Source organism: Marmota monax, unplaced genomic scaffold, assembly GCF_021218885.2.
Source record: "Marmota monax isolate L192 unplaced genomic scaffold, Marmota_monax_Labrador192_F-V1.1 WCK01_AAM20220418_F8-fsc00001, whole genome shotgun sequence".
Classification (NCBI taxonomy): Eukaryota; Metazoa; Chordata; class Mammalia; order Rodentia; family Sciuridae; genus Marmota; species Marmota monax.
Genome location: NW_026693777.1, coordinates 30260233 through 30285983, shown reverse-complemented (window position 1 = coordinate 30285983; position 25751 = coordinate 30260233). Strand labels below are relative to the sequence as shown.

The window sequence follows — 25751 nt, the reverse complement described above, 5'->3', positions numbered from 1 at the left end:
CCAAGTAGTAAAGGATTAGACTTCTGAGAAAAACACATGAAAGTATCTTGAAACAAATACTGACTAAATTAGGGGAAAAAACATAAAAGTGTTATTAATATCCATAGTGTTCTCATGAAACACGTGCAGAATAATAAAACGGAACAATTGGGGAATGAGAATGAGCTCTTTGAAATTAAAAACATTATAGCCAGCAGGAAAGTTGAGGAAATCATGTTGAGAAAAGTTGAGGAAGTACAGGAAAGAAAGTTTACCAAAAGAAAATTATGTTTCTGAAAAACAATCAAACCTTGTTTAGAAACATAGTGTTAAATAATACCAAAAGACTACAATAAGAGGCTGGGGTTGTAACTCCATGGTGGAGTGCTTGCCTAGCATGTACGAGGCACTGGGTTCAATTCTCAGCACCACATATAAATAAATAAATTAATTAAATAAAGTTTCATCAATATCTTAAAAAAAAAAAGACTACCATAAGAATTGAAGTGACGGCCTTTAGGGACTGGCAAATGGGATGAAAGGGCCCCTTCAAGGACTATTGTTTTCTAATAAGCCTCATAGAAACTAAGCATTATACTTCAATTTTAAAAGATCAGTTTTTCTCACAAACCTTCCCTATTCATAAGGATGGAGTTGAGTATAGTTGTGTACCTGAAAGAACAGAGAGGGATGAGTTCCTAGCTGCAGAAACCACTAGGATCCTTAAAAAGTATGGGGCCATGCTATTAGTAGTGGTGGGAGACTCTCATCATATGGAGAGCTCAGCTGCTTAAAGGGAGAAAACAAATCAAAGCCACTCCAGCTATGATATCAAAACCAACAAGAAGGTTGTAACATACTTGAGGTGATATATTTATACCTCTTTTAAATAACAGTACTGGGGACTGAACCCAGGAGCCTCGACCACTGAGCTACATCCCCACCCCTGTTTATTTTTTAAGATGCTGAGGCTGGCCTTGAACACATTATCCTCCTACATCACCCTTTTGAGTTGCTGGGATTACAGGCATGAGCCACGGTGTCCAACAAGGTGATATATTTACATCTTAATGAAAGTATCAGATAGCAAGTATTAGAAGCTTAGGGTTACTTTTAGAAAATTAGTGAACACAGACTTCTTAGTGGACATATGTGGCTTATAAATAATTTTAATTGAGATACATGTTTAATAAAAATGATCTGTGAAATAACAGCTATTCAAAAAGTTAGAAAATTAGTTTCCTAAAGTATTAAATGATGGTTATACTAGAATATTTTACTTATTTTGTTTTTGAAGTGCTAGGGATTGAACTCAGGTTCTCTTGCATGATAGGCAGAGGTCTACCACTGAGCTACACCCTTAAACCTCACTAGAATCCTTTAAAATTGGGAAATTAGTACTTTTACTCTCTGTCAAAATATTTGAGTTTTAACTCAAGTGAAAATACCAATTCTACCTTTCATAAGCTTTGTTTTAAAACACAATAGAAGTGTAAGGGTTTAATGTCCAAACTACTTTTCATCTTTTTTTTGGGGGGGAGGGGTTCTAGAGAGTGAATTCAGGGGTGCATAACCACTGAGCCACAACCCCAGCCCTTTTTTGTATTTTATTTAAAGACAGGGTCTCACTGAGTTACTTAGGGCCTCGTTAAATTGCTGATGATCCTCCTGCCTCAGCCTCCTAAGCTGCTGGGATTACAGGCATGCACCACCATGCTCACCTTTTCATCTTAATTCTAATCCAACTTCTTGCTTGAAGAAAACAACTTCTCTTTATTCCATCATTATCCTTACCTCTTAGGATCTTGTGACCTAAGCTTCTAGATTGTGGGGTTATATGGTAACAATAGCTGTGAAATCACTTACAAAATATAAACTCAATCTTATGAAGTAAACCCCCCTTAAACCAATCTGGTCATACTCATCAAAATAAAATTTGCATGCATGTGTGAATTAGCACATAGTCTATTCTGTTTGAGAAGTCATAGCGTTTACAACTCTTCATATCAAAAACTTTTTTGTGTTTTATATAAATTTGCCTCAAATATTTCTCTTAAGTCTCAGCAAAAACAAAACTAACCTGAGAATGATTTCACGGGACTCTCAATTCTGAAAAACCCAGCATCAAATACTATTTTGTCAACTTCTTTTGATATTACAGGGGCGGTTGCCTCCGAGTGTTCTTTCTGTTTAATTTTCGCTCTCATTGCATTTTTTATGGCAGCTAGGCGATTTCTAGCTGCAATCCTTCCATCATCATCCTGTTTTGGTTTACTTGCCATGCTTGAGACAATTTTTTTCTGCAAAAAGAAACAATGTTAAAGCTGTTACTATTAAAAAAAGAATTTTGTCACTTAAAAAGTCTAACTTAAAAAAAGTGTACATTAAATATATCACACATTCACCACATACTTATCAAGTTCCTAGTATGTGCTAAGAATTCTGGAGGCAGAATGGTAGGGGATATCCAGGCTGGTGGCACAAGGCTGAAATCCCAGCTACTCAGAAGGCCAAGAGGGCAGGAGGAACACAAGTTCAAGGAGAGCTTTGACAACTTAGTGAGACCCTATCTCAAAATAAAACAAAATAGGGCTGGGGCTATAGCTCAGTTGGTAGAGTGCTTGCCTCCCATGCACACGTCCTAGGTTCAATTCCCAGCATCATTAACTAACTTAAAAAAAAAATAAGGACTGGAAATATAACTCAGTAGTAGAATGCCCCTGGGTTCAAACCTTAGTACTGCAAAAAAGTAGAGGAGGGGAAAAAAGGTAAAAGACAAAGTTTACAGCTTGGTAAAATAGCTAGGATTGCAAGAAGGATAAGTATCATGTTAGAGGTAAACTCAAACAGCTATAGTAGATTATGAGAATGACACTTAAACCAATCTTCAGAGGTCAAGAAAAGCTTACAAGAATGTAGCACCTAAGCTGAAATCAATTAGCCAGGTAAAAGATGGGGTGAAGAAAGGCTAGATGAATAGCATGTTTGCAAAGCCAGAAGGGAAAGAAAACAAAGATAAGATGGCAGGATATAAGCAACAGTGGGATTATAAAATCTCTTGTAATCATTTTGAGGGTACATCTACACATGACAGAGGAATAAAAAGGAGTGGTTTTTAAGCAACAGGTTACAGTATAAAATTTTGTGTTTTAGGAAGACCGCTCTGGTTACTGCCAGGAGAATGAAACTGGGAAGGAGATTACTGCAATGACATTGGGAAAATATGATAGTAATCAGACTAAGGAAAAGGATGTGGAAAAAAGTGATTGGATTCAAGAGATACTTAAGAGGCAGAAATAAGATGACTTGCTTATCTACTGGATGTGGTTGGATGGAGATAGTGAAATGAAAAAAGGAAAGGATCACAGGAGATACTCAAGTTTCTCACAAATCTGACAGGATGGTCACAGGGAATGTGTGAAAATCATTTCAGTGTGGGATATACTGATTTTTAAGGTCTAATGAGTCATAATATATAGAATTAGAGTTGGGCAGTAGGTATGGTTTGAAATACAGACTTAGGAATCACTGAACAGCAGTTTAAGATTGTACAGGAAGGGCCGGGATGTAGTTTAGTGGTAGAGGATTTGCATGGTATGCATGAAGCCCAGGGTTCAATTCCCAGCACTGGGAGAAAAAAATCATACAGGAATGTGAAAGGCAAGAAGAAAGTTGAGGTAGAAACTCTGAATATAAAAACATTTAAGAGATAATGAAAAAGCAAACTTGCAAACATGACTAAAGATTGGGCAGAGAGGTAGGAGGAAAATCAGAATATAATTTTAAGAAAAAGAGAGTAGAACATATTTAAAACTAAGGAAGAGTTAGACTTTATAAATTAAGTATCTAATAACTTCAGTAATGAGTTGATTAATAACCTTGATAACTGCTCTTGAGGGACAGGGAGAAGTAAAACCGAATTGCAGAGAGAAATGGAAGCCAAATCACTTAAGATATCTACGACCTTTTCAGGAAGCTTGTCTATGATTTGGAAGGAAAAGATTGGGAACAGAGGGGCAAGTACAAATAATCAGAGGGAAAGGTGAACACTACAAATTGGTTTATTTGTTTTAATGTAAACAAAGTTAAGACAGACACTTCAAAAAGCTGAAGAAAAGAGGAAAACAGGTTAACTGATGGAATAAAAGGATGATGAACAAGAGACAGAAGGAAGCAGTATCATAATCTGAACATTAACTTGTAAGAACTAGGGGTAGTTCTCATGGTAGAGCTCTTGCATAGCACATGAATCCCCTGGGTTCACTTGCCAACATTGTGGGTGTGGTGGTAGTAAAAAGGCCTTAAAAAAGAAAAATAAACTGTATCCTATGAAATAAAGTAGAAGGAGAGAGACATCTGGTGATAACAAGTAGAATTACAAGACTCTGATATGATATAGCCATTATCATTGATATTAATATTTCTAGGACTAAATAAGAAATACCCCCCACCCCCAGTAGCTTTAATAAGTAATATCCTTCACTATTTAGAAAATTTGAAATTGATTCAATCACTTAGTTGCTGCCCTCAGGGTCTTTCTTGTCATGAGGCTTTATTAGTCAAATAATTTTATAATAAAGGTTCTTTTAATGCTCAATCACCTTAAACTTCAAAGATAGGATTCAGAACAGTCTTAATTTGGATAACAAAACATAAAAAAAATACTAGACAACCTGGCATGGTTTTAAACTAGTAATGCTCAACTTGACAAGTGTCTACCTGAACCAAAACCATTGAGCTCAAAATATCACTCTATTAAAAACGACTAGAGACTACCACCTGATCTTTGTGCTTGACTCCTGCCAGGATAAAATTACCTTCAGGTTATATATATATAAAATAAGCTTTATATGAAACAGAGATAATTTCTTGTTTAATCTTAGGTCCCTCCACCAAAATATCTCTTTATATATGTGCAAATATCCCAAAACCTGAAATATCTCTGTTCCCAAGCACTTTTTTTTTTTAAGGGGGGAGGGAGGGAGGGAGGGAGGGAGGGAGGGAGGGAGAGAGGGAATTGTTTTAGTATTTATTTTTCAGTTTTCGGTGGACACAACATCTTTATTTTTATGTGGTGCTGAGGATCGAACCCAGCACCCCGCGCATGCCAGGCGAGCACGTTACCGTTGAGCCACATCTCCAGCCCCTCAAGCACTTTTGATAAGGAATATTTAACCTACACTAAAAACTGGGATGTTCCTTGTATTAATCTTAAAACGTACTAATGTGAATAAAAAGAAAACGTGGGGTGGGGATGTAGCTCAGTGGTACAGCGCTTCCTTAGCACTTGTGAGGCACTGAGTTCAGTCCTCACATAAAAACAAACAAATAAAGGTATTCTGTTAGTTTACAACTACAAAAAAATAATAAATAAATAAAAGGTATCGTGTCCATCTACAACTTAAAAAAAAAAATCAAACACCTTAATACTATCACAGTAATGCTACTGGTATCCCTTGGAGAAGGTAAACATTAAAATGATGTATTTTTAAAAAATGACTAGAGATAGATAAAAATGGTATAAATTTCACCAGGTAATGGTAAAGGGAATAAGACATAAGTTCTAAAGAGCCACTGTTCCTCTTTTCTTTTAAAAAATGCCTTTCATTCTAAAATCTACTATACAAAAAAGCATACAAACCAGCAAGGGAACAGAGTCAACTGGTTAAGTACATGGATTCTGGAATGAAAAAGTCTGGCCTAAAACCCAGCTCCACTTTGAGCAAATGATTTAATTTTGGGGGGCTTCAGATTCCTTAACCATAAAATGGGGCCAATAGAACCCAGCCCACCAGATTGCTATAACGATTACGTAAGTTATACTTGGAATAATATTTGGCCCATACAAAACATTACATCAATCACTTATTAATAATATCATTACAACCAAATACATCAGTACAGTTTAAAGAATAAAACCAACAGTCATGTACCCACTATCTGCTAACTTCAAACCATCTGGGTGCCTCCATTCAATCATAGCTCTTTCTTTCTTCTCTCCAGAAATAAACACTTTAAATTTTGTGATCATTTCCTTGTTCTTTACTTAAAAACTTTGTAAGTAACACATGAAACTTTATAAAATGGGAAAACTGAAGTTAAATGTTTCTAAAAATCAAGTGGAAGAAATATTAGAAATATGAAATATAAACCCCACAAACTTACCCTAAAGACTTTTTTATTTGTATTGTTATTGTTTTGCCATCCAGACTCCTCGAGTTTGGTCAGATTGTTGAATTTTTGGTTTACATCTTCTATCTGTTAATAAATAATGCCTAAGTTTATCAGATTAATGCTAATCAAATACAAACTAATAAATTACAAACTAATGAACTTAATCTTCAAAAAAATTGAGAACAGTGACTCAGAACTGGCGACTCAGCTAGGAAGGGTGACAAAAGACTATAATTCCAGTTACTCCAGAGGTTGAGGCAAGAGGACCTCAAGTATAAGGCCAACCTCAGCAACTTGGTTAAGACCCTGTCTCAAAATATAAGATGAAAAGGCTGGAGATACACCTAGTAATAGAGTGTCCCTGGTTTTAACCACAGTACTATAAAAATAATAAAAAGCTGAGTTATTAAAATTAGACTGAGTCATTTTTTATTTTTTGACAGTAACAGAGACTGAATCCAGGGATGCTCTGTCACTGCTACTGAACTACATTCCCAGCCCTTTTTATTATTTTGAGACAGGATCTTGCTAATTTGCCCAGGCTGTCTTCTAACTTATGATCCTCTTAACTCAACCTTCAAAGTTGCTGGGATTACAGATGTGCACACTGTGCTCAGCTGAGTCATTCTTTCTTTTTGTTTTGTTGTGGGGTGTGTGTTTCTGTGGTACCGGGGATTGAACTCAGGGGCACTCAACCATATCCTAGCCTCATTTTGTATTTTATTTAGAGACAGGGTCTCACTGAGTTACTTAGGGCTTTGCTTTTGCTGAGGCTGGCTTTGAACTTCTGATTCTCCTACCTCAGCCTCCTAAGCCACTGGGATTACAGGCAGTAATTAATTACCATACCCAGCAGCTAAGCCATTCTTAATTCAGTGTTTACATCAAGAATATTTATGATAAAGTTGTTCATTGTTATTTTTGGTCTTACAAACCTCAAAAAAATCTAAATAAAGGTTGCCATATATGAATAACTCCCCTAGTTATTTTTGATAACTAAAATGATAGGAAATATATCCTAAGTGTTTTTGTCTCTCAAATCAAACAAATGATCACAATCTTTCTTTTTTTAAAAAAAAAACTACTACTATTGCTGGGCATGGTGGCACATGCCTGTAATCCCAGCAGCTTGGGAGGCTGACGTGGGAGGATAAAAGTTCAAAGTCAGCCTCAGCAATTTAGTGTGGCCCTGACTCAAAAAAAAGTTTTAAAAAAGGGCTGGTGATGTGGCTCAGGGGTAAAGTGTTCCTGGGTTCAATCCCAGGTACAAAACAAAAGTAACTATTATTTATTTATTCTCCTATGCATGCCATAAATGTTTGCATACAGATTTTTATATGGACATAATTTTTTTAAACTCATTTGGGTCAAAATGAGTATCCCTACTATGCATTTATACACACATATCCTCTCAACTTCCTATTCTTAAAAAAGTAAATATCAACCTCAGTAAATATCAAAATAACTCAGGTTTAATCAATTATCAGTTGATTTTCAACAAAGGTGTCAATATAACTCAGTGGGTAAAGGATGTTTTCAATGAACAATGCTGGAAAAATTGCATGTCTATAACCATAAAGATGAAGTTAGGGGCTGGGATTGTATCTCAGTTGGTTGAGCGCTTGCCTAGCATGCGTGAGGCAGTGGGTTCAAGCCTCATCGCCACATAAAAAAAATAAAGATATTGTGTCCATCGACAACTAAAAAAAAAAAAACTAAAAGATGAAGTTAGACTCTGACTTCACACCATACACCAAAACTAATCAAACAGATCACTGACTGAACTCTAAGTGCTGAAAACTATAGCACTTTTAGTTCAAACAAAAACCCTTGTGACTTAAGAGTTCTTAAAAATAATGTCAAGGGGCTGGGGTTGTAGCTCAGCGATAGAGTGCTCGCCTAGCATGGGCAAGGCCCTGGGTTCAATCCTCAGCACCATATAAAAATAAATAAATTAATTAAAGATATTGTGTCCAACTACAATTAAAAAATATATATATATTTAAAAACTATCAAAGTCACAAAAGAAAAAAAATTGATAATTTGAACTTCACCCAAATTAAAAACATTTGCACTTCAAAAGACATCATTAAGACAACTAAAAGTCAGCCAAGCACAGTGATGCATCCTCCCAGCAGCTTGGGAGTCTGAGGCAGGAGGATCACAAGTTCAAAGCCAACCTTAGCAAATCAGCAAGCCACTAAGCAACTCAGTGAGACCCTGTCTCTAAATAAAATACAAATGAGGCTGGGGATGTGGCTCAGTGGTCGAGTGCCCCTGAATTCAATCCCTGAAATGTATTAAAACAAAACAAAAAAACTAAAAGTCAAACCACAAACTTGGAATATTTGCAAATATCATTTCTGATTATATCCAGGATATGTAAAGAACACTAAAAAGTCCCTAATAAAAAGACAGACAACCCAATTTAAAAATGGGCAAAAGATTGAACAGACATTTCATTAAAGAAGATACATGAGCTGAGGCACAATAATCACAAGTTCAAGGCCGGTTTGGGCAACTTAGTGAGACTCCATTTCAAAATAAGATTTTTTAAAAAGGACTAGGAACTAGTGGTTCATCTCCAGGGTCATTTAAAAAAAAAAAAAAATCCTCAGACAGCAAAGTCCCTTATATAAAATGGTATAATATTTGCATATAACTTATGTATACCCCATATACTTTAAATTATCTTTACATGACTTATAATACTACATACAATGTAAAGTAGTTGTTACACCGTATTGTTAAGAAAAAAATGAGAAGAAACAAAGTCTATACATGTTCCGTACAGAGAATTCTTTTTTTTTTCATTATGAGGCACTTGACCACTGAGTCACATCCCCAGTCCTTTGTTTAAATTTTGAGACAGGTCTCACAAAATTGCTGAGGCTAGCCTCAAATTTGGGAGCCTCCTGCCTTAGCCTCTTCATCACTGGGATTACAGTGCACTCTGTTGGACCAAGCCAGACACAACTTAAAAAAAAATATTTTATTGTTAGTAATTCCCTAGGGCTGAGAGTGAGAATGGAGACTGATGGTAGTCAGGAAGGATCTTTTGGCAGTGATGAAAATTCTAAACTTGGATCGTGGTGATGGTTGCATAATTCTAAATTTATTAAAAACAACTGTATACTTAAAATAGACAAATTTTATGATATGTAAATAATACCACACGGTTTCTTGGTTAAAAACAAAACAAAACCTCATAAAAAAGGCCTCAACTTAAAGTGGTCCCCACGAATCAAAGCTGAGCAATGAGTCAGGTGCAGTAGATTTGGGAGGCTCAGACAAAAGGATCATAAGGTCAAGCTCAGGCTCAGCAACTTGGAGATACCCTTTCTCAAAATAAAAAAAGCTTTGAAAGTAGCTCAAAGTAAAATACCCCTGGGGAGGGGAAGGGGGGAATGGAAGGACAGCAGAATAAAACAGACATTATTATTGCTGTGGGTATATACGTGACTGCATGACCAATGTAATTCTGCAACCTGTACACTCAGAAAAATGAGATATTATATCCCATCTGATTCAAATGTATGCTATGTCAAGATCATTATACTGTCATGTGTAACTAATTGAAACAAATAAAAAAAAAGAGTAAAAAAAAAAAAAAAGTAAAATACCCGAGTTTAGCCATCAGTACCAAAACAAAAACAAGATAGAAAGCTGAGAAATAAGCATGAATAAAGATAATAATAATTATAAATAACGTAAACATATCAAATATCTTTAAATCCATAAATCAATACTAAAAAGCAAAATTAATTGGTCAACACTAAAGGATGCTAATGAACCAACTCACTGTTATGAAAACTGGTAAATGTATAAAAAACTGGTCATAAAATAATCCTTCTATTATTACGATCACATAAACATTATTGACATCTGGGCCACAGAATTACTGTAATTATGTTCTTTTCCTCGTAACTCTTTTCCAGATTTAATAATCATTGTTTTTTGTTTGCTCATTTTTCATGTACTTATCGATTCATCTCCAAATTCTGCATAGTAAGTATAAATTACATTACTACAATTAAAAAAACATCAGGTATTCTATTCATTCCCAGAATTCTGGGCCTCCTGCTATCTTAACTACTGTTCTGTAAACTTTCCACACTCCAAGTTGCTTTAGAATCCTTGTTCATTCACCATCAGCCACAATTCCTTTTCTTCAGCACTTCTCTGGGGATAGGTCACACTCTCCTCCCCATTTTCTTAGCTTACTCGCATTTCTGTAAGGTACATAATGTTAGTTTCTCAAGAAAGGGAGCATGGGAGGAGATAAAATTTGAGACCTATGGTCTGAAATATTTGCCTTTCCAGTCTCATAATTGATTGGGTACAAAATTTAAGGTGGGAAGCTATTTTTCCTAGATTTTTCAGAGTGTTGTTTTCCGGGCTTTCAAAATTGCTACTGAAAAATCCCTGGCTATTCTGATTCTTGAGGCTTTGAATGAAGTCTGTTTTCTTTCTCTGAAAGCTTCTAGATTTCTTTTTTTATCCCAAGACTTGTACAAATATATTTAATAATGTGAAGAGATGTGGGTTTGGTCTGATTTATAGTGTTAGGCACTGAATGGACTACTTTAGCCTAGAAATCATGTCCTAGAAAAAAAAAATTTAAACTATTTCACTGATTATTTTTTCTCCACAATTATTTTTCTATTCTCTTTTTCTGAAATTCCAATTATTTGGATATTATGCTTCCTGGACTGGTCCACTTAATTTTCTTTTGTGTTCTTTTCTATTTTACATCTCTTTGCTCCACTTAACAAGAAATTTCCAGAACTCAAACTCTTTCTATTCCATATTACACTTCTGCTCTTATTTTTTAACTTCAAAAGGCTATTTCTGTGGTTCTATGAATGTTCTTTTTTAAACAGGTATTTTTATTTGATAGATGAAATGTCTGATCTCTCTGAAATATTAATGCCTGCATTCAAATGTTCTTTTCTCTTTATATTACTCCCATTTACTCTATCCAAATAGCTTTTTCCCTAAATGTTGGTTTTGGTCTTTTTCTTTTAGGTCTAAAGCTTTATTCTGAGGTTGGTGCTATAGCACACAGTGGTAGAGCTCATGCTTATGAGCAGGCACAAAGCCCTGGGTTTGATCTGCAGTACAACCAAAAAAATAATAAAACTTTCTTCTTCAAATGTCTGTTGTTTCATATATAACTAATTAAAACACATTTTTTTAAAAATGTCTGTTGTTGGTTATTAATCTTAAAATTTTTTATATGCTTATTTCTAAAATAAGTTCAACAAACTAGAAATTATTACCCACCCCCTACCTTTTACTGACCCTTCTAGTGATTTCCTCCATCATGGAGAGATTTCTACATTAGAATTATGTGTACTGTGTAAATTGCTAATCAAACTAAAAATTTATCTGGGATGGAGAATGGGACTTTTTATCATTCCGAATACAAAGCCTAGCACACAATAGGGACTCAATAATTGTTAGTTGAACTGAACTACTAAAGACTAGAATGCCTTATTTCTCACATGTAAAACCCCAGTATTAAAGAGTTGGATATAATCTCAATTTCCAATTTACACAGAATTTATCCTGACAACATTGGGGGAGAAAAGGACATCAATCATAAAATTTAGACAGTACTTTATCATTTATAGAGGTGTTTTCTAATATCTCAATATTATAGGTACTTAAGCAGCTACTGTTATTCCATTTTACTACTATTACTCAATTAAAAAAAAATAAGTTACTATATTCAAAATACTTGGCCACATACCTGAAAACTAACCATATCCCAAAATCCATCCAGATCTGCACAGGTAGTTTCCATTTCACCTCGTTTATATTCACAATCATTCACCAGTCCTTCAAATTGTTTGAATCTTTCCTTAATAAGGAGTCTTGTTTGACCAACTGCTGTGCGAATAAGATCTTTAGCTAAAAGAGAAAAGTGTTTTAAATGTTAAAGCACAAAATAGCACTTTTACAGCAAGTCAACCAACTGATAAGACTCCACCCCAAATATTCTAGGGCTTGCAAAGTAAAATTTAAAAAAAAAAAAAAAAAGATTGTGGTACTGTGGGTTGAACCCAGTGGTGCTTTATCATTGAACTACATCCTCAGATCTTTTTATTTTTTATTTTGAAACAAGGCCTTGGCTAAGTTGCTTGGGACTTGCTAAATTGCTGAGGGTACCCTCCAACTTGAAATCCTTTTGCCTTTGCCTCCTATTTCACTGGGATTACAGGTGTGTACCACTACACCTGGCCAAAATTCTTAAAGCAAAAAAAAAAAAAAATTTTATCACAAATTTCACCATACGAATACTGAGCATTAACTATTTCCTTTGATTTCTATTAACAACTGGTAATGTTCACTATCATACATATATTACTACATAATAAAAGACATTCTACTTCTTTTTATTTTATAATATTTCAACCTCAAATAGCTCATTGTACCTAAGTATCTAAGAAGGATTGCATACTGAGAGCCTACATATATTTTTTTTCTTAAACACCTTTACCAAATAAATGAGAAACTTTTCAGAAAAAAACTTTCAATATTAATTTAGGTAACTTTTATTCTGAAAATATTTTTATATAATTTAACAATACCAGATACTGACATCACCTATAAAATCATATAGAAATTTCAAAAAATACACAAAAGTCTTATACTACTTTAGCAGAGAGATACTGGGAAATATAGGTTTAGAAATGAAAAATTCTTGCTATTTTGAATAACAGTGAAACTATAAAGTTGTACAACATCAGATTTTTATGTTTTGGATGGATGTAATTATATTATAAGAAACAAAGATAAGATCATCAAAAAACAAAAGTTTTCTCACCATCATCTGGAATGTCCAATTCAAGCTTCCTGTCCCACTCAAGACAGTGTGAAGTCAATTTGTCAGTTTCTGACTGAAGGATATTTCTAAAATGGTGAGATAGATTTCAGTTTAATGAGTGTTTCCCCCATTGGTATCAGTAATAGCATCACAACACTGTGATACATTACATTAGGAAGGTATATAAGATACATACAATATTAATTTCCCAGAGTTGATACCTAATTATCTTATGAACTTTAACATGTTAAAATCCAAAAATGCAAATTAATACTATGTCCATCCTTCTACACCTATCATAGCTAGATGAGGTCAAGAACCCACTTCTTAAGCTAACATTTCTAGTTTGTCTTGTTCTCATTTTTCAGTATCTAATATTTCTCAATGTTCATTAGATTCTCTGATCTTGTCCATGGAACTAAGGCTAACCCAACTGCCAAGAGTAAACTGAAGCTAAAAACTGTAAATAAATCTATGATTAAAGTGATATGACCTTACAGAATTTAATTATTTGGCTTTGCTTATTTATGGGCAATGGTTCTCAACTAGGGTTGTTAACTTTGCTCCCCAGTGGACATTTGGTGATGTTTGCAGATATTTTTAGTTGTCACCACTGGTTAGGGACACTACAAAACATCCTACAATACACTAAATGGAATCCCCACAATAAGTACACAAACTACAACTGAAAAGCACACAAGGTACAAGGAACCATTTTATGTTCTCATTGACAGTAAACAGTTTCAGTTTCTCAACATGCTAGAATGCTTTTTATATAGAAAGAGACTGAGTTTTCCTCAGGCTTGCGTTTCTCAACCTTAGCAATTAACATATTAGATTATATAGTTCTTGTTGTGGGGGTCCACCTGGTTCATCATAGGATGTTTTATAGTATCCCTAGCCAGAAGTATTTATGTGACATACTTAGCATAGTTGAAATCATAGAAACTAGAATAGTTTGCCAAAGGTTGTGAGGAGGGAGAAATAGAAATTTGCTATTTAATGAGTGTAGTTTCAGTTTTACAAGATGAAAGACATTATGGTGATGGATGGTGGCTATGGCTCTGCAATATTATGAATGTACTTATTAATACTAGTGAAATGAACTGTATACTCAAAATGAAGATAGCAAATTTCAAGTTATCTATATTTTATCACAATAAAAAATGGAGAAAATTATCTCCTCAAATTCAAGAGATTAAACAAAACAACAACAAAACCCAAAGCATCCTAGCAAGAAAAACAGGATAGTTTTTTCTTTCTTTTTTTCTCAGAAGTGCTAGGGATGAAACCCAGGGCCTACACATGGTAGGCAAGGGCTCTACCACTGAGCTACATCCCAAGTTCAAGTTTGTTTCCTGAAAGAAAAATTTAATAACTCACATTCAATGGTAATACACAGACTGACAGAATTAATGAGCAAAGAGACCTGGTTCAGCTCTGATATTATCTAGTTGGGTGAACTGCTTAACACTTCAATGACTCAGTCTCACAAACAATACACTAGCTAATTTCTAAAATCCCTTGTAATTCTAAAATTTATGCTCTCAAAAATAATTGAAGTGGCTCTCAAATACACACAAAATATAATAAAACAAATAAATATTAAAATGATAAAATTTCTCATCTACATGATTGGCAAAACTAAAAAAAATGCTAGTTAGATATTGGAAAAAGTGGAAAAAAACAAACAAACAAACAAACAACAACAAAAAAACCCACAGGAATTCTAATTAATCTTACTTAAGGGACTAGAAATTGAGGTCATTATTTGCATATGTGAATAAAAAAGCACATAGGTTGTTCTTTGTAGCCCTGACTATAATAATGACAAACAAAACCCAATGTTAATGCTTAACAACAGGGTCCTATTAAATAACTTGTGGTGTATCCACACAATTAGATACTATGTAATCATTACAACACAAACCCAGCCAGGTGTAATGGTGCACGCCTATAATCCCAGAGGCTCAGGAGGCTGAGACAAAAGGGTTGAAAGTTCAAAGCCAGCCTCATAAACAACAAGGTACTAAGCATTCTGTGAGACCCTGTCTCTAAATAAAATACAAAATAGGGCTGGGGATATGGTTCAGTGGTCGAGTGTCCCTGAGTTCAATCCACAGTAACCTCCCCCCAAAAAGAACACACAAATCTGCATGTGCATACACACAAGGTACGAAAGCTCTTTTAAGTACTAAAATGGAATGTCTTCAACATTTAACATTAAATGAAAATGGGATAGTTTGTATTATACACTACTGCTCATAATTTAAAGAAAAAAATTCTATATTTGTCTACATATGCATTATCTATCTCTGGAAGTTTTCACAAGGAATGAATGATACCCACTTCCATGGAGGTTCAAACTATGGGGTTGGGAGATAGTACTGGAAAGGAATCTTTTCACTTATACCCTTTGCACTGCCTACCCTTTGAACTAGCAACCAAATGAATATACTAGCTATTGAAAAAATAATTAGAATGTAAAAATATGTAAAATTCACCCCACTAACATACTATGTTAAATATACACAAAACTAAATATTTGAGTTTTAAATGATTAGATATTTTTTAAAAAAATTTTTAGTTACTGTTGGACACAATATCTTTATTTTATTTATTTATTTTTATGTGATGCTGAGGATTGAACCCAGTGCCTCGCATGTGCTAGGCAAGCGTTCTTCCGCTGAGCCACAACCCCAGCCAGTAAATGAATAAAGAGACAAACCTGAAATAAGGTACATCGTGTGTTGGCTGAGACTTTTGACCTTCATTTAATTCAAGTGATGGGACATCCTTAATTGAAAGGCCATTTGAATTCTTAGTAGTAGCTTCATTTTGATTTACGCTATGTTCTAAAAATTAAAGAAAATATTACATACAAATTTCAAAATAGCAATTCTTAAAATGACACAAAAAGGCGATTTTTAAAAATTTCAATTTTTTTCAATTTTTCAATGTTGAATTTTATTTCTGCCTCAATTGTTTCATTCACCTATTCTCTAATGTGGTGCTCAAGAGATTTTTCATCTCTTCAAATTTACACTTACTTCCTGTCTGTATTTTTATTATAAATTTCTCTCCAAATGTCTTCATTCATACTCTCCCTTTTATTTATTTACTTTTGGAACCTGAGGTCATATCTCTGAGCTATACGAAAGAAATGAACTCTAAACAAAGCTGATAAATCATAATCTAAAAAAGTAAGTAAAAATTTAGTTAAATACTATACCTTGATTTGAAACTGTTAGAGAACCCAGAGGACACTGTAATTTATTTGAATTTTGCTGTACTGTCTTGGTAGAGTAAGTTTTACATGTTGGGGTCAAGATTTCATTTGTTGCTTCTTGAGTCTTATCACTAAAAACAACAGCAAAAATATACTTCGTGAAACATTAACTCCATGTATCTTATTAAGGGATTTCAGAATTCTATTTGTTTTTTAAAACCTGGGAGTCAAATAAAAATGTTCCCATTTTTAAAAAGTAAGTTTATCCTGGAGTGAAAAAAAAACTTAAGTACATATAATGGGAATGTCCATCTGTATCAATTCTAATGATATTCAAAGACTCTGAAGATCTCTTAATAGAAGATAAGCATTTAATAGTCTTTAATGCTGTTGAGTAGTTTCTAGTATATTTGCTGCCAAACAATATTACCTTTTCTTTTAAAAGGAGTCTAACTGATCCCCACAAACTATGCAATTAATTTTTTTAGAGCTAATATTTTAAAGGAACTTGCATCAAAAACAAAACAAAAAATCTGAATTATGGCAGTTTTCCTCTTGTAAAAAAATTTACTTCTGTTCTATTGGGAGTGATAGCACATGCCTACAATCCCAGTTACTTGGGAGGCTCAGGAAAGAGGATCTCAAGTTCAAGGCCAGCCTGGGCAACTTAGTGAAACCGTGTCTCAAAATAAAATAAAAAGACCTGAAAATGTAGCTCAGTGGTAGAGCACTTTCTTAGCATGTACAAGATCTTGGGTTCAATCCCAGTACCGGCGGGATGTGTATGTGTGTGTGTGTGTGTGTGTGTGTATATATATATTCTGTGTTTATATATATGTACAAACATATATTGAGAGAGATCTGTATTTCTCTGTATAAATACAAATTTTTAAGTGTTATAATTAAGTCACTTATTAAGAGTAAATGAAACCTACAAATTGAAGAGTAAAAATAATAAAAATGCATAGGAAATGCTAAATTTACAAAAGCATTATTTTTACCCTTCTAAATAATATTGTTTTTTTTTAAATATTTATTCTTAAGCTTTAGGTGGATACAATATCTTTATTTTACATTTATGTGGTGCTGAGGATCGAATCCGGTGCCTTGTGCATTCTAGGTGAGCACTCTACCACTGAGCCACAACCCCAGCCCTTTTGTTTTCTTTTTTAGTTATAGATGGACACAATACCTTTATTTTATTTATTTATTTTTATGTGGTGCTGAGGATCAAACCCAGTGCCATACTAGGCAAGCTCTCTACCACTGAGCTACAACCTCAACCTTGAATAATGTCTATAAAAAAACACATCCTCATCATTTATAATTAGCATATTTCACTAACTTAAATAATGTAGGAAAACATAGGCCAAATCTAAAAAAGGCATTTGTTACCACCCCTCTGGGCAAAGGTTTCATTAAGATTTTACAAGTGTGTTTATATATATATATGTTTTTTCTTTAAGATTTATATTCTTACCCTTCTGATTTTAAAGGGTTCCAGGTATAACTGGGTGTCAAGAAAGCATCGGCACTTGTGGGAGTCATGAGTGTTACTTGATAGGTCTTCAAACCATCCAGTGGATGAAACATAAAATCATTAGGTGCAAAAGAAGTTTTTGCTTTGGTTTTTGCAGGATTTTTCTTAGGTAAGTTTTCCATTTTTGATAAGATTTTATCTGGATCCATTCTATTTGTTGCACTGGTTTGTGAATCCAAAGTATTTTCTTCATTATCAAGTTTAAAAGAAACAACCTAGATATAAGTAAATGGAACAGAATGAGAATTTCTCTTCCTGGGATACATTCAACCAATTTTTACAGGATTGAAAAATGTGACAATTGAGCTCTATGTCCCCTATATATAATTTGAAAGGAAAAAAATACAATTAAAATATATATAGGGAATTAGAGGACCAGCTACATTAAACCCCTATGATCCTGGAAGAGAGAGAACCAATTCTTATTAAAAGAGCATATAACACTCTGTAGGCATTACAAGAAAATAAAATATATATGAAAGTTGAAGATGGAAAAAATTACTCAACTAACAAATACACTTTTTACTTAAATTACATGGATAATCACAATTAGTTTGAGAATCAGAAATTTAGTATTAGATAACTGCTATTGTTAAGGACCAAATTCTTTTTAAAACTAATCTTAGATGTAAGTAACCTCTTGATAAGAACAATACTTTTCAATATGACACAGTAAGATATACCATATAAAATATCAAACATATTTTTAACAAAAGTTTTAGGTTTCTAAGTTTCTGGGAATGCTTGTGATTTTTAATGAGATCTGAACTCAAAATAAGGTATTTCAACCTGGACAAACATTTAAGTGGTAACATTACCCTGAAGGGTGGAGTGTCAGTGAAAGTAAAAACCTGTGATAAATCTTTAAGGGGAAAATAAATCCAAGGGAAGAGCTTGAAAGATTGTAAAGATTCATCCCATAGTGCTTTTCTTAAAATATCTACATGTGATTTTTAGTAAGAATATAAACAGATTTCTTATTCTTGAACAAAACATTTTTTTTAAAGATGGAATTGTAAAATGGATTATAAACCAAGAGATTAAGCCCTCTATAGTGCCTTTTTAAAAAAACTAATTAATAAACAAATTTAAAAAAATAAAAATGCCTCTTTTTGTGGGGAGGGTACTGGGAATTTAACCCAGGGGCAATTTACCACTAAGCTACATTCCAAGTCCCTTTTAAATTTTTTATTTTAAGTTGCTTATTAGGACCTTGCAAAATTGCTGAGGCTGACCCTGAATTTGCAATCCTTCTCCATCAGCCTCCTGAGCTAATGGGATTGCTGGCAGCTGGAAGTTGAGAGCCACAGCCAAAGGGGCCCCAGCAAACTTCCAGCTGCCAGCAAACTTCCAGCTGCTGGCTGATGATTGGCTCACAGCGGCCCCAGCAACATCTAGCTGATTGGCTCCTCCGCCCCAGCAACATCTAGCTGATTGGCTCCTCTGCGGTGATGCTCATTGGACTGTTTCCCTGCCCTTTCAGACCACGGAGCTGCTCATTGGGGGACTTTTTTGGCTCCGCCCACGTGACCCAGCCAATCGGCCTCAAGAGCAGGAGGATTGTGGGAGGTGGAGAGAAGCTTGTGGGGGAGAGAGAGGCTTGTGGAAAGCCGGTGGTGGCAGTTGAGGCTCTGAGGGTTTTTCCTGAGAGACTATTTTGTTTGTCGTGTGTGGTTCTAAAAATAAAGTTAGTTTCTTTTGACAAGTGGCTCCTGATTGTGCCCAGCCAGACTGCGGCATTTGGTGGCCCGTACGGGGAGCGACTGAGGGTAAGTGAAACTGCTCGCCCCTGAGGGCAGGGCGAGAGGATGGGTAGCCATTTTAAGATTCCTCTTTTATTTTGCTTCACTTTTGTTTTAAGTTGCCTGTCCCTGGAGATGAGTGAGACGGAAGAAAAACCGCTCACATCTGAGGAAAAACTATTTACGTCTGAGGAACAGATAGGGAGAAAGGACGGATGCACATGTCAGGAGGATAGAAAGGCTATAATGACTTTTTGTTGTTCCCTTTTTATTTCATTCTGTCTCGGTTTTGTTTGGCGTCATCTTGTTGGGTTGTATTATAGTAGAAATACGGGATCAGAAATTAGTAAAAAACAAACTGAAAGAGTGTTAAGTAAATTGTTAGAGGAAGGAGGAATCCCAGTAAAATCAAGAGCAGTCAGGGCATACGTTGATACAATACAAAAATGTAGCCCATGGCTTTTTAAGGAGGAGTTGTTGAATATATCACAATGGAACCATCATGGTGAAGATTTAAAAAGAATAGAAAAGAAAAGCCCAGGGACTCTGCCAGTTGGCACATTGCCATTGTGGACATTCGTATCTTGTTTGCTTAGTCCAAAGCCTTCAGTTCAGACAATGGTAGAGGAAGGAGAAGACATAATGATTCAAGTAAAAGAGAAGGTCTCTCAAGTTAGTCAGACAGAGGAAAAGATTCAAGTAAAAGAGAAGGCCTCTCAAGCTAGTCAGACAGAGAAAGAAAGTATAAAACAGAAAAAGCCATCAGGGGGAAAGTTACAACAGGAGACTGCTACTAACACCTTTCTATCACCAGAGGGTGTAAGGGTCCAACCAACAGCACCACCTCTACAGGAGACTGCTACTAACACCTTTCTATCACCAGAGGGCGTAAGTGTCCAACCAACAGCGCCACCTCCATATGCTGGGAGGCCCCCAACCCCCGCAGTTGATAGTTGGGATCCTGAGACAAGGTCTCAAATATTAACATGCCCTGTATTTGAGGCAGGAGGGCAGCGATTTTACCAAGTTTTAAATTTCAAAACAGTGAAGCAGCTAAAAGAGGCTGTAACAACCTATGGTCCTCAAGCACCCTTCACTGTAAGCATGGTCGAATCCATTAACAACTTGAACATGACGCCAGCAGATTGGGCTAATATGTGTAAAGCTGTGCTAAATGGAGGACAATACCTGTTATGGAAGGTTGCCAATGAGGAATTTTGCAAGGAGACGGCTAGGCGAAATGCAGCAGCTGGTTATCCTCAGAGAAATCTAGATATGTTGTTAGGAAAGGGACCTTATGAGGATCAGCAGCAACAAATTGCATATGATCCTGGCGTATACGCACAAATTGCTGCAGATGCAATTAAGGCATGGAAGACTTTACAAGGACATGGAGGTTTACAAAGTCAATTATCTAAGGTAATACAAGGAGCTAATGAACCTTATGCTGAATTTGTAGATAGGCTTATTCAAACAGCTACCAGAGTTTTTGGGAATACAGAACAAGCAATGCCATTACTAAAACACCTGGCTTATGAGCAAGCGAATCGTTGGTGCAGAGATATCATTAGACCATGGAAACATGAAGATTTAAACACATATATTAAATTATGTAGAGACATTAATGAACAAGAGCAAGTCGTGGCAGCTGCAGTAAAACAGGCTTTAGATGCCAGAGACATTAATGAACAAGGGCAAATTGTGGCAGCTGCAGTAAAACAGGCTTTAGATGCCAGGCCAAGAACATGCTACAATTGTGAACAAACAGGACATTTTAAAAGGAATTGCCCCATTGGAGGAGGGTTTAACAAAACTAGGTATCAAAGGAGTAGAATACCAGGTATTTGCCCACGATGCCGTAGAGGGAGACATTGGGCTAATGAATGCCGTTCTCAAACCACCATAGAGGGTACTCCATTATCAAAAAACGAACAAGGACCAGGTGTTTATCCACGATATCGTGGAGAAAGGCATCGGGCTCCATTGCCAAAAAATGGACAGGGGGGCCCAATGCTCCGGGGCCCAAAACCACAAATATACGGAGCACTGGAGGAACCCAGCAACCCCATCAGGGTAGTGCCCAGGACACATTGTCCATCAGATCCCTCATCAGACAAACCAGAGGGAGCGCAGGGTTGGACATCTGCGCCTCCACCAGAGCAGTACTAACTCCAGAGATGGGAGTTCAAATCATTCCCACAGGGGTGAAAGGACCTCTTCCCAAAGGAACAGTAGGCTTATTATTGGGACGCAGCTCTTCTACTCTAAAAGGACTTATGATAAGTCCTGGGGTAATTGATCCCGATTATGAAGGTGAAATAAAAATTATAGCCAGTTCTCCAAAGGGTATATCAGTAATTTCACCAGGAGATAGAATAGCACAGTTACTAATAATACCCAGCCTACATGATAAATTTTCCAGTCGTACTGTAGAAAGAGGTTCCAAGGGATTAGGCTCCACAGGTGTAGATTGGGCTATGCTTTCTTTAAATTTAGATTCTCGCCCCATGCTAAAACTAAATATTCAAGGACATGAATTTAATGGGCTACTGGATACAGGTGCAGACCTTAGCATCATCTCTCGTCAAGAATGGCCAAAACATTGGCCATTACAACAAGCCACTCAAACGCTTCGAGGCCTAGGAGTGGCGACTAATCCCCATAGAAGTGCAATGGTATTAGATTGGAAGGATCCTGAAGGATGTGAAGGAACTATACAGCCATATGTATTGGATCATCTTCCCATAAATTTATGGGGACGAGATGTCCTAGATCAATTAGGTTTGACATTAACAAATAACATCAACCAAAATGCACCCACTATTATGACTAGACAAGGTTTTAGGAAAGGAAAAAGATTAGAAAAACAAGAACAAGGTATAGCAGCACCAATACAAATAGATCAAGGAACAGACAGACATGGGTTGGATTTTCAGAAAGGGCCACTGAGACAATAAAAATTACTTGGAAATCAGAAAGACCAGTATGGGTTCCTCAGTGGCCCCTGACTAAAGAAAAGATACAAGCAGCCCATGACCTGGTCAAACAACAATTAGCAGAAGGACATATACAACCTTCTGTATCTCCCCATAATACTCCCATTTTTGTCATCAAAAAGAAATCTGGTAAATGGAGATTATTGCAAGATTTAAGAGCCATTAATAATGAGATGGTTATTATGGGACCTGCTCAATCAGGGATTCCTCAGTTGTCTGCTTTGCCAAAAACCTGGTATGTTTTAGTTATAGATATTAAAGATTGTTTTTTTTCAATTCCAATTCATCCTGAGGATAGTCCACGTTTTGCATTTACTATCCCTGCACTGAATCATGAAGGTCCTGATCAGAGATATGAATGGAAAGTACTCCCTCAAGGGATGGCTAACAGCCCAACTATGTGTCAAATTTATGTTAACAAAGTAATCCAGCCACTTAGAAATCAAAATCCTGAACTACAAATATTTCACTATATGGATGATGTATTATTAGCACACAAAGATAAAAACACATTGCTAGAATGTTATGCCACACTTACAAACTTATTAAAAAATTATAATCTAGAGATAGCAATAGATAAAGTACAATTAAATTTTCCAATTAATTATTTAGGAGTTCTATTATCCTCAACCATGGTCCGTCCACCAAAAATTCAAATACGAGTAGATCAACTCAAATCACTTAATGACTTTCAAAAGTTATTAGGAGACATAAATTGGATAAGGCCTTATTTAGGTATACCAACAGGAGAGTTGGGACCTTTATTTGATATCCTAAAAGGTCCATCAGATCCAAATTCACCCCGAATGTTAACGCCTGAAGCAAGAAAGGCATTAAAAATCATTGAAACATATATGGAAAATATGCATTTGGATAGAATTGATATAAGTTTGCCTTTATTATTTATTGTACTACCAACAAAAAATATTCCTACAGGAGTATTTTGGCAAGAAGGTCCATTATTATGGATACATTTATCTTATTCTCCTAACACTATTCTTACTAGGTATCCTGAGGCTGTAGGACAATTAATACTCAAAGGAATAAAAGCAGCAAAGGGAGTGTTTGGAATTTCTCCCAATAAAATTATTACTCCATATACTATGAATCAAATTGATGAGTTAGCTAATGAGTTAAATACTTGGGCAATAATCATGTGTAAATCTAATGTTTCATTTGATAACCACTTACCATCTAATCCTTTATTGTCTTTTTGGTCATTGCATCCTGTAATTTTTCCAAAAATGACAAGAAAAACACCTTCGGCCCCAGCAACATCTAGCTGATTGGCTCCTCTGCGGTGATGTTCATTGGACTGTTTCCCTGCCCTTTCAGACCACGGAGCTGCTCATTGGGGGACTTTTTTGGCTCCGCCCACGTGACCCAGCCAATCGGCCTCAAGAGCAGGAGGATTGTGGGAGGTGGGGAGAAGCTTGTGGGGGAGAGAGAGGCTTGGGGAAAGCCGGTGGTGGCAGTTGAGGCTCTGAGGGTTTTTCCTGAGAGACTATTTTGTTTGTCGTGTGTGGTTCTAAAAATAAAGTTAGTTTCTTTTGACAAGTGGCTCCTGATTGTGCCCAGCCAGACTGCGGCATGGGATTACAGGCTTGTGCCACACAGCCATATGCTTCTTTTTTTATTATCAATTTATTAAACTCTATGCTAGATACCATCAGAAATTTTAGCTTATTTAATTCTTAAAACTGGACTATGTAGGTATTCTATGTTAGAGATGGAAAAACAAACTCAAATTGTATAACTTTCCCAAAGATATGCAGCTAATTGGAAGCTGAGACAATAAACAAACTCAGGTCTAATTGAATACAAAGTAAATACATTTCACCTTTCTCCAACTTATCTCTTAGCTAGTTCTCATAATGGCTTTTCAGCTGTTTTTATTATTTTTTCCATAATCTTTTGGTTAACCAAATTATACTTCCTTTACCTATAAAGCTCTGAGAATAAGACACCTGAAAAAACAACAATAGTAAATTCTCATAATTCTTTATGGTTCAAGAGGCTTTAACACACATGTAGGTTAACCTCTTGAAGCAGCTCTATATGTGTAATTTCAACTTTATGAAAGTAGCAAGAGATTTTCAGAGCATCTAGAGATAAACAGATGTTTATTCTCTACCTTGTCAGGTTTTGTTTCTGTCTTTTTCACAGGTCTTCCTTTATTTGGTGCCTTTTTTTCAGGTTCATTATCTACAATAAAAATCAAATTAGATATAAATTTTGGCTGATAAAAAATGCTGTATTAAAGCTACTAAGGTAATCTGGGAAAGAGAAAAAAAAGGTGACAATACAAATGCATGTCTTGATGGATTTTTTATGATTAAAAGTCACATGATAAAAAGAAATAAAAATAAATGAAATTTCCTGCCAAACACAGGCCATCTGTTTCAAAACAAAACAAATGTGTTTTATCTTTTACTTTTTCCTCTGAATAAAAAATGCATCTTATAGACAGGTAACAAAGAAAAACACCAAGAACCACCACCAAAATAAATGAATCACTCAAGATTCCATTACTGAATTGACACTTTAGCATGTTATTCAGTTTTTCCTATGTCCACATGTTCATGTATTATTTTTCAGAGTAGTGACACTACTGTTTCATCTGTTTTTTTCCCCATACTTTTTTGGGGGGGACGGTGGGGGGGGGGGGCCTGGGGACCAAACCTAGGGTCTTGTGCATTTGAGGCAAGCACTCTACCAACTGAGCTATATCCACAGCCCTAACCTGTTTTTTTCTTTGTCCACTTAGTGTATCATTAACCATGTCATTAAATATACTTTAACAGCATCTACATTGTATTTCAACAAATGGATAAAGTGTGATTTATCTAGGCCATTAAGTATTCACTTCAGAGCACTGATTATACTAACTCAGGTGCTTCAACATTGCAGCTCTCGCTGTGTGCTAACTGAATGTCAGGACACAGACTCTGCTTTCCCAATTGAATTTTCCATTTCTCTCTTTCCTACTCAAAAAGTACATGCTGGTTTTAAAATTTAAACCCAATAACAACCTCAAGGGACAAAACATTCTGGTTAAGTCACTGATCAAAAAATAGTTCTTACCATTAGTGGCTCTTGTGACAGGCTTTCTTGTAGTGTTAGTTGAGACTGTTCTTACAATCTGCGTTGTTGTTTGAGTAGCAGATCGGGTCATTCTCACTGATGTGGGCATAACAGGCCGCACAACTGCAAGGGGAAGATAATCTAATCAAATGTTCTTTGTATTAATAAGTTATTA

At 35.6% G+C, this 25751-nt stretch overlaps 1 protein-coding gene across 1 annotated transcript in view; it reads right to left on the bottom strand.

Annotated features, from left to right (window-relative positions):
- Dlgap5 (DLG associated protein 5) overlaps positions 1-25751 on the bottom strand; it is a 43375-nt gene that overhangs the window by 6668 nt on the left and 10956 nt on the right. The window contains exons 6-14 of the mRNA XM_046461923.2: positions 25577-25699; positions 24627-24697; positions 17695-17969; positions 16218-16345; positions 15714-15840; positions 12986-13071; positions 11909-12069; positions 6145-6237; positions 2060-2279 (exon numbers count right to left, since the gene is read on the bottom strand). Of these exons, the coding sequence (XP_046317879.1) occupies positions 2060-2279; positions 6145-6237; positions 11909-12069; positions 12986-13071; positions 15714-15840; positions 16218-16345; positions 17695-17969; positions 24627-24697; positions 25577-25699 (1284 nt within the window). The remainder of the gene's footprint in view (positions 1-2059; positions 2280-6144; positions 6238-11908; positions 12070-12985; positions 13072-15713; positions 15841-16217; positions 16346-17694; positions 17970-24626; positions 24698-25576; positions 25700-25751) is intronic.